This window comes from Populus trichocarpa, chromosome 15 (genome assembly GCF_000002775.5).
Source record: "Populus trichocarpa isolate Nisqually-1 chromosome 15, P.trichocarpa_v4.1, whole genome shotgun sequence".
Taxonomy (NCBI): Eukaryota; Viridiplantae; Streptophyta; class Magnoliopsida; order Malpighiales; family Salicaceae; genus Populus; species Populus trichocarpa.
The window spans coordinates 9,947,412-9,963,169 of NC_037299.2; the positions used below are offsets into that span (position 1 = coordinate 9,947,412).

General features: G+C 32.8%; 1 protein-coding gene and 1 pseudogene across 1 annotated transcript; both read right to left on the reverse strand.

The window, feature by feature from the left end:
- Positions 1-10: 10 nt before the first annotated feature.
- Positions 11-1,266, reverse strand: LOC7457722 (uncharacterized). Its single transcript, XM_002322121.4, has one exon. It carries the CDS (start codon positions 1,006-1,008, stop codon positions 490-492), a length of 519 nt encoding a protein of 172 aa, XP_002322157.3. The 5' UTR covers positions 1,009-1,266; the 3' UTR covers positions 11-489.
- A 12,970-nt stretch (positions 1,267-14,236) lies between these two features.
- LOC7453759 (protein NUCLEAR FUSION DEFECTIVE 2-like) lies at positions 14,237-15,377 on the reverse strand (annotated as a pseudogene).
- Between the last annotated feature and the right edge of the window lie 381 nt (positions 15,378-15,758).

Consider the following 15,758-nt stretch of genomic DNA (forward strand, 5'->3'; position numbering starts at 1 on the left):
AGTCAATAACTTAAAATTTAAAATTGATGACCCTCAAGAAAGGCCAATCAATTTATCATTAACAAATTCATAAAAAGTTTGGGTACAAATTATTCTCCTAAAATATCTTTGTTTTGATATAAAGAATGTATTTATGAATACACACAAATGTTACAAGACAAAGCCCTACTTCCCTATTCTTCTCCCAACAAGAAACCCAATTTATATATATATAAAAAACAATACATGCATAAAAAGCAAACTGGCCATTTTCCTGACACGTGTTTCCTTGTCATTGCCACCCCTACCGTCTCAAATTTATTTAATTAACCAAAAAAAAAGGTAATAAAACTCTATCTATACAGCTATAAGCTATAATAATACTATAGATGTACGCGCCTGCACATTGCGTCACCGAGTCAGCAAACACTCGATCGTTATCCTGCACAGCCCGGCGCAAATTAGCATCCATTGTGCCCTCACTCACAGGCTCACAGCTCCTCCTCTCTCTCAAGCCATAACCACAACGTCTTTACTCTCCGAGGCATCCATAGCCACCGGCTGACCAGAGGCCGACACGGAGGCGTAACGGGAGGAGAAATCGCGAAACCCACCGTAATCATCCAGTTCATCGAAATCCCCCTTCTGTCCTCCCGGCCCTTCATCGAAATTCAGCGAGTAACTTAAAGGATCATACTGGAAGTTCCCATGGCGCCTTCCGCTACCACTGCCACTGCTTTTAGTTCGATTGAATCTTCGAATGAAAGTTTTCCATTTAGGACCCGCAACGATCTCTGACCACTCTCTGATCTTCTTCAACGCTCTTATCCCCTTGAACCACCATTGATTTTGATGGGGATCATAGCCGTGTGACTGTGATGATGATTGGATTCGTTCCCAGAAGGATAATCCGACGGTGGAGGATCGTCGGGAAGAAAAACAGGGAAAACAGAAGCAGCAGCGCGTGTTTGTTAAGAGAGAATTCGACGTCGTTTCTTCTGGGATCGGTTCTGCCCCTTTAAAGGCCATTTGGGTTGATCCAGTTCTCTCCTTCTCTCTCTCTCTTTGTATTTTCAGGAAAAGAGAGGTTTTTAAATGCGAGAGGAAAGGTGAAGAGAGGTAACGGAAAGATACCGGGAACTGACAGGTGCCAGTTCAGGAAGATTTCATTTTTTTTCTTATAATTTTTATTTAGGAGAATTTTAAGCTTCACAAATTTGTATGAGGTCGAAGTTTAAAAGATGACTATTATATATAAGACTATAAAAAACTATCAAGTGATTTTAGATAAAATATCAGATTTTAATCAATTTCATCCCTATAAAAAACTGCCTATATGTTTAATCACGGCAATAATAATAACATAAAAAAGATAAAACATCATATTTTAATCAATTTCATTCTTTTAAAAAGACTATGGTATGTTTAATCATAAATGATGATAATATCAATAACAACATCAACAAAATTAAATTAAATTTAATAATTTTATCATACTCTTAAAAATATGTTTTTTAGAAAAATCATGTGAGCAATTAGGATTTGATTTGAGCATTAGAAGTAAAGTGAATAAAAGTTTCATGACCAATTCCACCAACTCAATACACTGTCATCTAGTTAAGCTAGTAGCTTAGGAACAAGTAATTTAAGAACAAATAAATACAACAATATTTCATAGATGGATTCTGAAAATAAATTTATATTAAATAATAAAGATTACGAACCCGAAGCTTAAAGAATTTATTAGATATTATATAGCTCATGAGTCTTATATTTTTGTGAAGAGAAAGAGTTAGGATGTAATTTTATTCTAATAGCATTAACGATACAAAATATCTCTGACATATGCATTAATAAAAGATAAATATATCTTACATAAATATTAATGCGATGGAAATATGGTGGCCCTTAAAGAAATTTTATACACTTAAAGGTGTAGGAAGAGTAAAATCCAAAATATAACTGAGCTCATGGGGATTAAGTTCTTTCCTTAGACTGAGTTCATGTCGTTAAGCTCTTTCTTTAGGTCGAGCCCATGGTATTAGGCTCTCTCTCATGATTAAACTCATGAAGGCTGAGCTCTTTTCTTAAATTGAGCTCATGACATTGAACTTTTTCTCAAGCGTGAAATCATGAAGGCTAGTCTTTTCTCTTAAATTGAGTTTATTGGTGATTTTATCAAGACAAGTTGTTTGAGACCATGAATTTTGGGTTTTTAGGATTTTTTTAATTCGAGTTTATCACTATATTAATTAATTAATTAATTAATAAATTGTTTTGATTAAGACAATTAAGATAGTTTTGGCGTGAAATGGGAAAAAGAAAGAAGAAAAAGGGTATGATATTTAATAGATTTAATAATTTATTTGAAAAAATATATTTCGTGCTATCTTGGACAAGAGATGGTTTTTGTTCACGGTGGCATGTGAAAAAAAAAAACATTTTTTTGGAGACAAAATTCGGTAGTTTTTAATAATTGTAGAGCAATATTTCTTGGTTCTGAACTTTGAAAACCTGATTGCAGTCCAGCTACATGATTGGAGGGCAGAGTGTCTTCCTGTATTTTTTATTTAAAAATATATTAAAATAATTTTTTTAAATAATTTTTAATATTATTATATTAAAATGATCTGAATATATTAAAAATATTAATTTAAAATAAAAAAATTAAATATTTTCAAAACCATTTTTAAAATATAAAAATAAACATGCTTGTAGTGGGTGGGCAGTGTGAGCAAGATATTACGGGGAGATAAGGGAGGATATGAGCATTATAATCCATGTGATAATTAATCACACTGCTTAATGGTTGCGTGTGGGCATGGGCTTACTGGGTGCGGAGGGATTATTCGGGAAGAGCCGTTGTGGAGTCTTTGTGGTAATCAGGTCCTTTGCGAAGCACAATAGGTGCGTGGGGTCCAGATGAGGTGTCATGACGAGGAATATTGATTGGGAAGGAAATAATGGAAGTGTGAGTGAGCAACAAGAGTCCAATTGATTTATCATGGCGGACCCACCACTGCATCTGCCAGCTTTATCATCACCAGGACAGGACAATGGGATTATACCGCTCTTTATCAACCTTGTCTCATCCTCTTTTGTTGACACGATTTCTTTCAGTAAAATCAACGACTTTATAAACAAAAACTCATTTTTTTCTATAGTATTGACGGCCCACGGACCAAATTTTTTTAAAAGGAAACAAAATAATTCTAATCATCATTACTAATATATTTTTCTAGTAAATAAACAGTGTAAAAATTTATTTGATGTAATTTGATAATTTTGATGGGTCGAAAGGTAACCTGGAAAATTAGTAAAAACACATAGTTTGAATGAAAATAAATATTTAATATGATATGTTTTTAATAAACATTAAAATTATAATATATTGGATCGATTCAAGTCAACTCGGAATAACTTGTTAATTTGCATACCAAGTTATGAGATCATAATAACCTCATAAAAAACAAATCATAACAAATTAAAAAATTCAATTTCCAATAAACCCATTGTTGAATGATAAAACTGTGTGGAGATTGACTTGATATGACCCACTAAACTTGGTGGGTCCAAAAGCAACTCGGATAACCGGTAAAAATATAATTTGACTCAAAACAACTATTCATAATGATATTTTTTATATAAATATTGAGATGACAATATATTTGATTGATTCATGTCAACCCGAATTAACCTTCTAATTCGTATTCAGGGTCATGAAACTATGATAAATTTACAGAAAGTAAATTAAAATAAATTATAAAATATAATTTCTAATAAATTCAATGTTGAATGATGAAATTAAAGAAAAAAACCAAATAAAAAAAGGATAAAAAATTATTCGAGTCAACTCGGCATAACCTGACAAACTCGCAACCTTGGTCATAAGACCAGGACAACCTAGTAGATTATGAAATCCAATTCTCAATCAACACAGTTCTGAAAGATGAAATTAAAAAAAAAAAGATAAAGAAATGACTCAAGTCAACTCATATTAATTTATCAATTTGCATTTGAGATTATGAGACTATGATAACTTCATAGAAAGCAAATCAAAATAAATTATGAAACATAATTTTCAATAAACACAATGTTAAAGGATAAAATTGAAGAAAAAACCAAATAAAAAAGGATAAAAAAAATGATTTGAGTCAAACTGACTTAACCTGACAAACTTGCGACCTTGGTCATGAGACTGAGACAACCTAATAGAAAATATATTATGAAATTCAATTCTCAATCAATCTAGTTTTGAAAAATAAAATTAAAAAATTGATTAAAAAAAAGATAAAGAAATGACTCGAGTCAACTCAAGTTAATCCATCAAACCTATGACTCGATTCATGAGATGGGGATAACCTCAAAAAAATCAAAACGAAACAAATCATGAATCTTAATCTCTAATTAACTGAATATTGAATGATGAAAATAAAAAAAACACCTCTCTAATCATAAAGCACATCGAGTGCTTCTGGATGATGACAATGTTGTCAATCTCCTTTCCATAGCTGCAATGGAAAAAATAGGTAAACAACCCTTCAAAATGGCCGTATTAAGAACTCTTCTAGTAAAGATTGAAGGAGGCGGTTTGAAAGTGGAGGGTATTATATACTTACCAATAACTATTAGCGGTCACCTTTAATATTGCATACTCCAACAAAAATTCATGGTCATTAAAATGAAATTACCTTACAATGCTATCCTTATAGAACCTTTTCTCCATGAAATAAATATTGTAATTACTACCAAGTATTTAGCTATGAAATTCCCTACTTATAAAAGAATCTCCACAGTAAAAGAAACCAAATGATATCCAAATAATGCAACTCCATTTATCTCATGAAGAAGAACTCACTGCAACCTCTAGAATCAGGTACAATACTAAAAAAGAGGAAAACTTTACAAACTTCCCAACATCTAAAAGAAAGACGTTGTCTCTTATATGACCATCCTTTTATGTACTTTGAACTTTTGCTTTAATGAAACAATATTTGCTCCATAATCGATTTTGATTATGTCCTGCTCCATCCATCTCTTTATCTTCAGATACATATATATCTCAATATTTATTGTCTTCATACCATTTATTTATTTTCTCCATTAAGTAACAGTGAAAAGTGTCTCCATAACACAAATAACATGAAATGATATATTTCAACATAAAAGTTTTTTAGTACAAGCAAAATAAGAAAGTATAAATGTAAAATAGATATAAGCAATACAAACTAAACATCACCCTCCTCACGATGAAGGTATACTCTACGTGTAGTATCCTCAACACGTCTAGGGAAGAACTCATCAAAATTAAGAGGTTCATATGGATGAAAAGCTCAAGTGAAGTTTATATTGATATTCCTAGTCTTGTTATCAAAGTGAAGATACTAGCTCATCATCAACATAATCCCTACACATATGAGTATTTCTAAACATAGCCTAACACTTCCTAGGATGATTCCTAATATCTTGCAATCTAGAAATCTCATTATGGGTACAAGCGAGTTTGGACTTTAGCTCGATGGTATTTTTTTGGGGAAAAAGCCAATTGTTGCTTATCGATCATGATTTCCTCACAAAGGGCATTAAGATCAACTTAATAAGTATTTATTCCTTGGACCATGTCGTGATATAGTAATTGTTGTTCTCTAATCTTACTCTCTAATTATGCACAAGAGGATATCAAATCTTCAAGCTCTCTTTGATGTCAACACACTGCATTCCAACACCCCAGACATGTTCTCTCTTTTGGCTTTCCATCTCTTTGATATCGTGGATTGCATTTGGAAAGCTTGTAAAAAATATCAAAACATGATATTTTATTTAAAGGATAAAGAAGAGACCGAGTGTCCTCACTTCAAACAAAAATCTCTATATGGCATTGAAATGCTCGATCAGGTTAGGGAAATAACTAGCATTTATCTCTGTAAAAAGTTATGATATTCTTGCAATGATGTTCACTGACTCCATGTATCTCGCCCTTTAAAAATATAGGTATTCTATTAGTAACACATTCAGAGCTCCACTTTGCTCTCCTAACCATGCAACATCAGGAAGACATGCATAACATATTACCTGCAAGTTATGTTGTTATGAATATGAACTACTCCTAGACTTATATTTGAAAAATAGTGATGAAGGAAAATGTTGTAGAGGAAATTGATAAGAACTAGTTGAGTTAAAAGAGGAATCGCAAGAGTGGATGGATTATCATGATCTTTAAAAGAGGATGGATTAATAGAAGTATGTCTACTTCTATTACATGCCACTATCCTTTTAGTTGTACAATTAAAATTTCTTTGTGATTCCATAGATGATGATTGAGTTTTAGGTTTTATTTTTATCTCCTCCTCAATATCCTTCTCTTTAGAGTTCTTAGATTCCTTGTTATCTATTTATTGCACTGAAGGTAAATGCCTCCTAGCTCTCCTGAGGAAACTAGGACCACCTGCCACCGAAAAAATATATGATGAGATATGACTTCAATAAATAATGCAAGTCACATATTAAGGTATCTCATACCCCATTCACCATTCCCCAATGAATGTCCTTCTGCTAAAAACACCACATATTTTCTATTTGGGCTACATTTCAATCTATTGTATAATAACTTATGTCCACTATTAAGAGATGGTACTCCATTGCACTTATTTCTTAGGGCTTTTCAGGTAGTAGGATTTCCCCAGTTACTAGGTACATCTAATAATACAACGGTTCTAGTGTACTTGACTACTATCCATTTACTTTTCTATCTTATGATAAAAGACTATTGGTTCTACAATAGAAGGTGTAAAACCAAAATATACCTTAAAATCCTCTTACCCCGCTAACTTATAACAATTGTAGAATATATCAATAGATGGAGTCTGTCCGAGTAATTTCATGAATTTCTCAAAATCCAACACTATTTACCTGTCATTTAGATGCAACTAACTTAAAAATATTACATAAATAAGGAATATATCCTTTATATAATCTTAAAGAGGAAGATTGTACCCATACTTGAACAAACACATGAGCATGGTGATCATTGATTGTTCTTGTATGGTACTAACAAGTGGTGTGCTAATTTTCTCGTATGGAAGAGGAAGCCTCACTAAGTAATCATTTTTTAGTATGCTATTCACTCTTTAGACATCAATAGTAATTACAGTATTAGGATAGGGATCAAATAATTGTTATTGAGAGGAAGAACTAGATGGTTTATTATTGTATGCATCCATATTCCTAATTGTTTGAATTGTTTAACTATCATTAGTCGTATGACCTTATCCTTTCTCACTGCTCCTATTACTAAAAGCCCTTCTAAACCACTTAACCATTTAAAAAAAAATATCCAAAAAAATATCCTCTAACTTGTGCTACCAAAACCAAGGAGGATAAAAGGTTAAGTGTAGAGAAAACGGTGGAGAATACAAGTGTATTTATAGAGCCATTGGACTCAAATTTGAAATTTAAAAACTAGACTTAATTTGAAGTTCATGAGTTGCCCTCATACCTCTTTACTTCACCTGCACACTTGCATAACCATTTATGGCATGCACAACAACTATAATTTATAGGTTCACTCACATTTCCAAATAAAGGAAAAGGGACAAAGAAAACATGTAAAGTCACGATCTAAAGTCATGAGGCATTCCTTCTCATCACCCATTAACCAAGATATAAAGAGAAAACGACAAATAACTCACTAGTCCAGTCCTCCCTTTCATCTCACAAGTTCCTCCCTCTTAACTTTCAAGGGACTAAAGATAAAGGGAGAGGGATAAAACCATATCATAAGTCCAAGTCCTTTCCTCCAGCTCACATGTAAGATCATCTCTCTTATAAATCCTATACTTTTATAAATTATCTACCACATGTCCATCGCATCTTCAAGTGATGGGAATATAAATTTCTTACCTTGAAATTAGACTCACTCACTTATCTATATGGTGGAAGGAATGTGCAGGTGTTTATCTTCCTATCAAGTCTTTTGAAACATATACCATGTATAATATGTTTAAAAGACTAGAGGCAACTAATTGACTTGAAAAATAAACTTATGGCAATGGCCCAACAACTAAATTAGGCTCGAGCCCAACTACAAGACTGAGTAGCCAAACTACTAAGTCAACAAGTTAGGCCATAGCCTAAACACAAAATCGAGTAGCCAAATCTTTTTTATTAAAAAAGGTTAGGGATTAAATCCAACCATAAGACCGAGCAACAAAAACTACTCAATAAAAAAGGCCTAACCACAAAACTAAGCAACCAAATCGCTCGGTTAACAGGTTAAACCTGATCCCAACACCAAAACTAAACAGTCAAAGCTGCTCTATTATTGGTCTTGACCTAACGTAGTCGATCATGATTAGCTTGACCTATATTATTGTGCATGACATATAAAATAATATAAACTTATGCAATAAAAGTCATTATACACTTTAGCACTCATAACACTTTAGCTTTTTTTATTGGTCAGTATAACAAGTATGACGATTCCATAAAAGCCTAACATTAATCACTTAGGTTGTCACCCCTACTTTATTATTTTGGATACTAATCTTCAAATTCAGGTAAACATGTGATCTCATTAGTGGCCATGTATATAAATATCTTAGTTACCCCACACCATATGGAACTATCTCCACAACTAATAGATCAAAAATATTTTCTCTACAAAACCCTAATCATTGTATTATTTCTTTTTATATTCATCCTTCTTTGTCATTGCATTAACTTAAGCATTAGAGAGTCCCTTACAGACACATATAAAACTCATTTTGTAGGTGTTTTAGGCCTATTTATATTAGTCTTTTCTTCATTAGCCCATCATTAATCATGATAAGCCTAATCTTTTATAAAGTTTTATGCAGCCTCGTCACTTATGAATTTTTATTATTCATACTAATACTAGATTACTCTAACTTACCATGAAATAAGATAAGAACAAGGATAGTTCTTTTACCTATTAGAATGGAGCATGTTAAAAAGAAGCTTGGTAATCAACTATTAGAATAATTCTAAATCAATAAAGCAAAAGTGTAAGCTATGTGGAATCTAAAGATCATAGAGAAATAATTTGTGCTCATCACTGAGGTTTGTGGATTATGCTCACATTGCATGGATTCTTTTTTTTTAAAAAAAAAATATCAACTGCAAAACTAGAAAAGAAAAATTAACTAGTTTTAATTTGGTTTTATTTATTTATTTTTATAATAGCTAAGGCTTTAGAATAAGTATTTAAAGAAAGCCTTGACAATATTTTTTGCTTACCCCATAACAATAATTTCAATATAAGTCTTTTTTTAAAAAAATCTACTTTCACAAGTTCATTATTTTAACCTTATGCTTTATCCTTGTTTAGATGTTTTCTTTATTATTTTTTTCACATGCTTTATTTACAAACTTTAATTATATCTATTACTTTTTTTACCATGCAATTTAATGTATTTTTTTCATTTATTATAAAGAAACTAAATCAAAATAGTGTTTCACTATTTCTTTTATTGTGGTCATAAAGACAATTTCTCTATAGATTGTTACAGTTCAATTGTTTTTGTCATGTTTTTTTTTCATTGAAAAATTATTCATTTACCATCACTTAAATGTTTTCTTTTCAATTTTATCCTCTCATATTATGTTGACATGTTTTTAAATTGTATAATTAGTTTTGATTTGCATGTTATAAACATATTCATGGTTACAAGAAACTTCTCAATATTAAACTAAAGGTCATTATTATAGAATAGAATTTAAGTTGATAATCTTAAACAATTGAAATAACAACAACCAAAGTTAACACTAAAAAAAGCTTTTTTTCACTATTTATAGGGCATCTAAAAACTATAGTTTGGTCCCTAAAGTTTTTTATTTTTATGTTTGACACCCATATAATTTTAGAATTTTACGTATCAGTCATAAAAAAAATTTATTTATTTATTCAGTCTTTTGATGCTAAGAGGGAAGAGAGAAAGCCACTATGAAGAAAGTATTTGGTTGGTCATATTTCGATCATAAAAAAGCAAATCTGATGTGAATGGATTTGATTTTGAGAGGAGTTCAACAAAGATGTTTTTGTTTTAAATTTAGCCCTATATTTTTGTCAAAATTGCTCCTATATTTTTGTCAATTCGACAAATAAGCTCATATAAAAATGCAATGATAAAAAACTGTCCTGTGTTTATTAAATTTAGCCCATTCAACCTAATTAAACTAAATTGCAATATATTGTAAGATAACTAGCAATTAAAACTTTGGACAAGCTTATAATACAAATCCAAAAAAAAAGACATTTGTTTTTTTTTTTAAAAAAAAAGTCCAGGATTAAAAAATATTTTTAAGAAAAAAAAAGTTATATATATAGTGAATATTATAGATTGAAACTCAAGAAAATAACATTTTTATTATTATTATTCTCTTTTGATCTTCTTAACAAACACATGATCTATTTTTAAAAATAAAAACAGGGTAGTGATTAAAAACACTTTATCTACTTGTTATATAACATCCATATAAATCTACTGATTTGGTTCATAATCATTGCCCTAATCTTTTTGCTTAAGCTCCAACGATGGGGTCGCTTAAGGCGGATTGAAGCTCACACACACACCTCCTCTCTTCTGACATATACCAACATTTCTCGCCTACCCTCTCGCGTCAACCTCACAATCATATCATAGGTATACAATAATATTCAATTCAAGATACGTGATGAAATAAGTATAAGAAAAAAAACAGGAAGAGAGGAAAGAGGGGTGATTGGGAGTATGGTTGCGGTTATTTTTTAAAGTGTTTTTTATTTAGAAATGTATTAAAATAATATTTTTTTTATTTTTTAAAAATCATTTTTGATATCAGATCAAAATAATCTAAAAATATAAGAAAATATTAATTTAAAAAAAATTCAAAAATTTTTAAAAACATTTTTGAAATGTTAAAATAATAGGAACTTAACAAGAAAAAATGACCAAAAGCATTACTAAAAAGCCAACTTGAATGAATACTAATATTTCTATTTATTTCCTCTCATTCATGAATGACGTGTTAAATATTATTTGTTAAAAATTTAATGTTTTTTTTAATGTTTTTTAAATTATTTTAATGTATTAATATTAAAAATAAATTTTAAAAATAAAAATATTAAAAAAATAATCGTTGTGATAATATTAATCACGCTTTTAATCGCAGAATGATCTTCCTAATGTGATGTTGTTATATAGTGGGGGCTATGTGACCCGTGATAGGGAACATGCAAGTGGATGGCATAGTTTTTAATATAAGCAAGCCAATCAGATATGCCAGAAGTGAAGAAAGACCCCGACAACTGAGGAGGCTGCAAGGCTTAATAAACCTCTTGTCGGAGGACAATCCCGGAGCAGGTGCAGATTAATTTCAGTAGATTGGACCATAGTTATTAAACCCGGCCCGGCCCGGCGGGTCGACCCGGTGGCTGGACCGGTCCGGGTTTAATAAAAGACCGGCTGTGGCAACAGCCCGGCCAAACCCGGGCGACCCGGGCGAACCCGGACGAGACCCGGTTTTTTTTTTTTTTTTTTTTCAAATGTGGGATTTGAAACCCATTAGTATATATACTCTATGTTTCCATGAAAAAAACCATGTTTTTTCAATGTGGGATAAAAATCTTTTGGTTTAAATATTTCAACTTAAAAGGATAACATAGTATCTTTTCAATGTGGGATTTGAAGCCCTTTCATATATATACACTATGTTCCCATGAAAAAAATCATGTTTTTTCAATGTGGGATAAAAAACCTTTTGGTTTAAATACTTCAACTTAAAAGAATAACATAGTATCTTTCCAATGTGGGATTTGAAACCCTTTCATATATATACACTATGTTCCCATGAAAAAAAACCATGTTTTTTCAATGTGGGATAAAAAATCTTTTGGTTTAAATACTTCAACTTAAAAGGATAACATGATATCTTTTCAATGTGGGATTTGAAACCCTTTCATATATATACACTATGTTCCCATGAAAAAAACCATGTTTTTTCAATGTGGGATTTGAAACCCATTAATATATATACTCTATGTTCCCAAGAAAAAAAATCATGTTTTTTTAATGTGGGATAAAAAACATTTTGGTTTAAATACTTCAACTTAAAAGGATAATATATTATCTTTTCAATGTGGGATTTGAAACTCATTAGTATATATACTCTATGTTTCCAAGAAAAAAGTTATGTTTTTTCAATGTGGGATAAAAAACTTTTTAAAATATTATTTTAAACTTCATAATATGTATAATCTATATTTACATAGATTTTTTCATATGAAATATTAAAACTTTAATTTTTTTTAATTTTTCCGGGTTAATCCGGGTTGACCCGAGTTGACCCGGGTTGACCCATGAAACCCGGGACCCGGCCCCTTGGCCGGGTCAACCCCGGGCCGGGTTTAATAACTATGGATTGGACACGACCAAGACATAAGATATCTCATTCTCACCCTTTTCTGGATCTTGTACACGCCAAACCCAATTAATGAAAGAGCTGTGGGCTAGCCATATTGGAAGAGCTGTGGGCTAGCCATTTGTAAGCTGATTAGAAGAAAAAACCGGTCCAGGACAGAGCAGAATCGAGATCAAGGACAGGCACGAATGGTGTAAATTGAGGAATCGGAGGAGTTCGAAGAACTCTAAAATCCCAATTATGAGAAGCAGAGATCAAATCAGAAACAGTAAAATAAGCATCACTGCCATGGAGTTGAGGTAACATGCACAGCTTATCAAACCATGGTAAAATCTCGTTACCATTCCCAGCCCACCAGATATATCCATCCCCCAACTCCAGGAAGCGCTTGTGAATGGACTCTTCCAGGTATAAGGAGGAGCAAAAGAGAACCGAAAATAAATAACTTCTTTTCTTTTAGAAGCAATGGATAATATTGTCTACAAGTCCTATGCTTGTATTGCTATAGAATCCAGAAATAACTCTCTCTTTACAAGTGGCAAGATTCAGAAGACGTCTCTGACATATGCAAACATCTGATATCAGTACTTGACGTAGTTTCTATGTGGAAGGCCATTTTCCGATTCACGGGATGCACAAATGGCTTTGCATCCTAATGCTGAAGGCCATCTAACCCTAAATTAAGAATGCTTCTGTTACCAGTTCGGGTCTTATAAATTTTAGGATCACTGAGGCTTATATGGTCGTTAACTTTAAGGTCTGTAGAATTAGTCGAAGTACGTGCAAACTGACCCGGACACCCACCCACATTGATAAAAAAAAAAAAAATTACTTTTTATCAACGGAGCCAGATGTCAAGGTCTATGGCATCATGGCGATACACGCAGTGTCAGGGCCAGAAAAGCATCACCAGAAAAAACTGATTATTGCATGACGGGAAATACAGTGTTTTTTTTTTTTTTTTTTTGTTACTGTGATTTGGACCCTTCAAAGTTTGGTATATAACATCAATTAGGTTATTAGTTGGGAAACAAGTAGATAGACTCATCACCTAGGCAAAAAACGAACGCCTATAACCCAGTGAAACGTGCTGAACTACAACAAAATATGCTTATAGCCCCTTCTAATAGAAGTTGTTCGATACGCTCCTATCTATCATCTAGTTTGCCTTGCCATGTAAAATCCTGACGATGACAAGCCTCGGGCGTGAGGAGAAAATTTCACTTCTATGACGCAGATGCAAGATAATTCCAACACTATTTAGATCAAGGCTCACGCATTCAAATTTTCTATATCTAGTACAGGCAGGTAGACGCCAAATCAAATACACAAAATAATCTTTGTTTTCGAAATTCTGGCACACAATCCAATCGATACTTTCAAAATCCATAAAGGGAACTCTTTAAACAGCATGGTCAGAACACCAGGTCATTATGATTTTCATAATCTGGGACTCTAGCTCATAATTCCTCTTTATGCTACGTGACAAGAGAAACCTAACTACATATGATGGTTGGGATGCAAGTCAGGATCCATAATAAGACAGGCTAATCGGTACATTAGACTCAACAGACTAAACTATTTGCCTCACATCTGCCCATAGACGGTGTTAAGAGTGAAAGTATATAAAAGCCAAGTATCTGCTGCTCGGCGTTTGTATTCTAGATGAATGATAGGACAAGCAGGCATCACTTTTAACAACTTCACTGGTTAGAAAGTATACTTTTACATGCACAGGGCACAATGTTGCATACATTTCCCAATAAACATAGCTGAAACAAGGTTCCCGAAACCTACTTAATGTCACATGAGTGAGAATGCAAAACCAAATCAAAGGGTATTCTGTGTACAAAAATATTACTTCTCCGACATAAACATACATATTTCAACCAAATTCAGAGTCAGGGGAACCAAATATTAGTTACATAACCATATTAAGTTATTAACAGTCAACCTAATGTAAAGTCCCCTACCGAGGCAAACACCACTTGGCATACATTTTCTATGAACAATGATAAGAGAAAGCTCACTTACATAACCATAGGTTTTCCAACCTCACGACCGTGAACCTTCCAAAACACAATGCCAGCATCATCAGCCTTCTTAGTATCAATAGCAATAGCCCCAAATAACGCCCTGAAAGCACTGCAAACCACTAAGGGAGTCGTCGAATTAGTTTTGGGAGAAACTCTAACCACCTTGTGCAACCCCAATCTCATCCCATCGACAGCACATGAAGTGTCCACTTTAGAGTTATCTGCTATCCGGCGGTTAAGGTCTTTCGAGGAGATCTCAGCGTCCTTTCCAAGGTAATACATAGAGACAGATGTGTCAATCACATTTGATCCCAGAATGCTCAACGCCTTATTGTTCTCCTCGGAGAATGATGAGTGTGTCATCGCTCGGCGAAGATAACCAATGTTCTTGAAGGCATAGCTGCAAATTTAAGAAGCAAAGCAATGATAAATCTTTCGGTCCACCAGGAAATAAAATACATTCAATCAATACGATAAAAAATGAAATATGTATACCAGTATGGCAACTAGCTATACATTTAGCACAAGTTATGGCTCTTTTTTTTCGAACTTAATCTTTTGGGTCCAATACAATAGCAAATATATTTCATTTGAAGATCCCAATTTTACAGTTGATTTTCCTGCTTTTTCTTGGCAACCAAATACAGTTCTATGATAGAGAAGGCAAAAAGGAAAGGGAACACAAAAAACTTACCCGGTCTGATTCTACAGCGTGTCCAGTGCAGACTCAAATGGCGATGATTTGAGCTTGTTTGCAGCTCCAACCTGCATAGTAAATGATATCTTTCCAGTTTCATTCCTTCTCTTCTACATTATAACAACAGAAACCAAGCAAAACATTTTAGGGTTTCTAACAATAGGGTTTCGCCCAAATAAATATACCTGTGAGAGGGAGAAGATGGAAAAGACGGCTAGCGTAAAGACAGTGAAGCGAGAACAAGCCATTGTTTACTTTTGCGATCTTTTGAGGTTGGTTGTTTTAAAGACTTCGCTCTAGGGCTAATGGTTGAACTGGGATGTCAGATGTCAGATGTCAGATTGTTGTCTATGGGCCCTTCCTAATGTTTTGGTATGGCCTTTGCATGGGCCCATTATAAATTTAGTCTACAGATGGTGAAATCCTAGGATGCCTAGAAAAATGCAAATCCAAAATGAATGAAGAATGCCACGCGCCATGCAACGACCGTTTTTTCAAATCCCATGCAAATAAATCGACATAAACCAGCCAAGTTTTGGATCCTCTTATGTTTTTAGACAAACATTTTAATCATGTTTTATATCTCATTATTAATCTTCAATAAAATGTTCTAAATAAGGTGAGAGAAA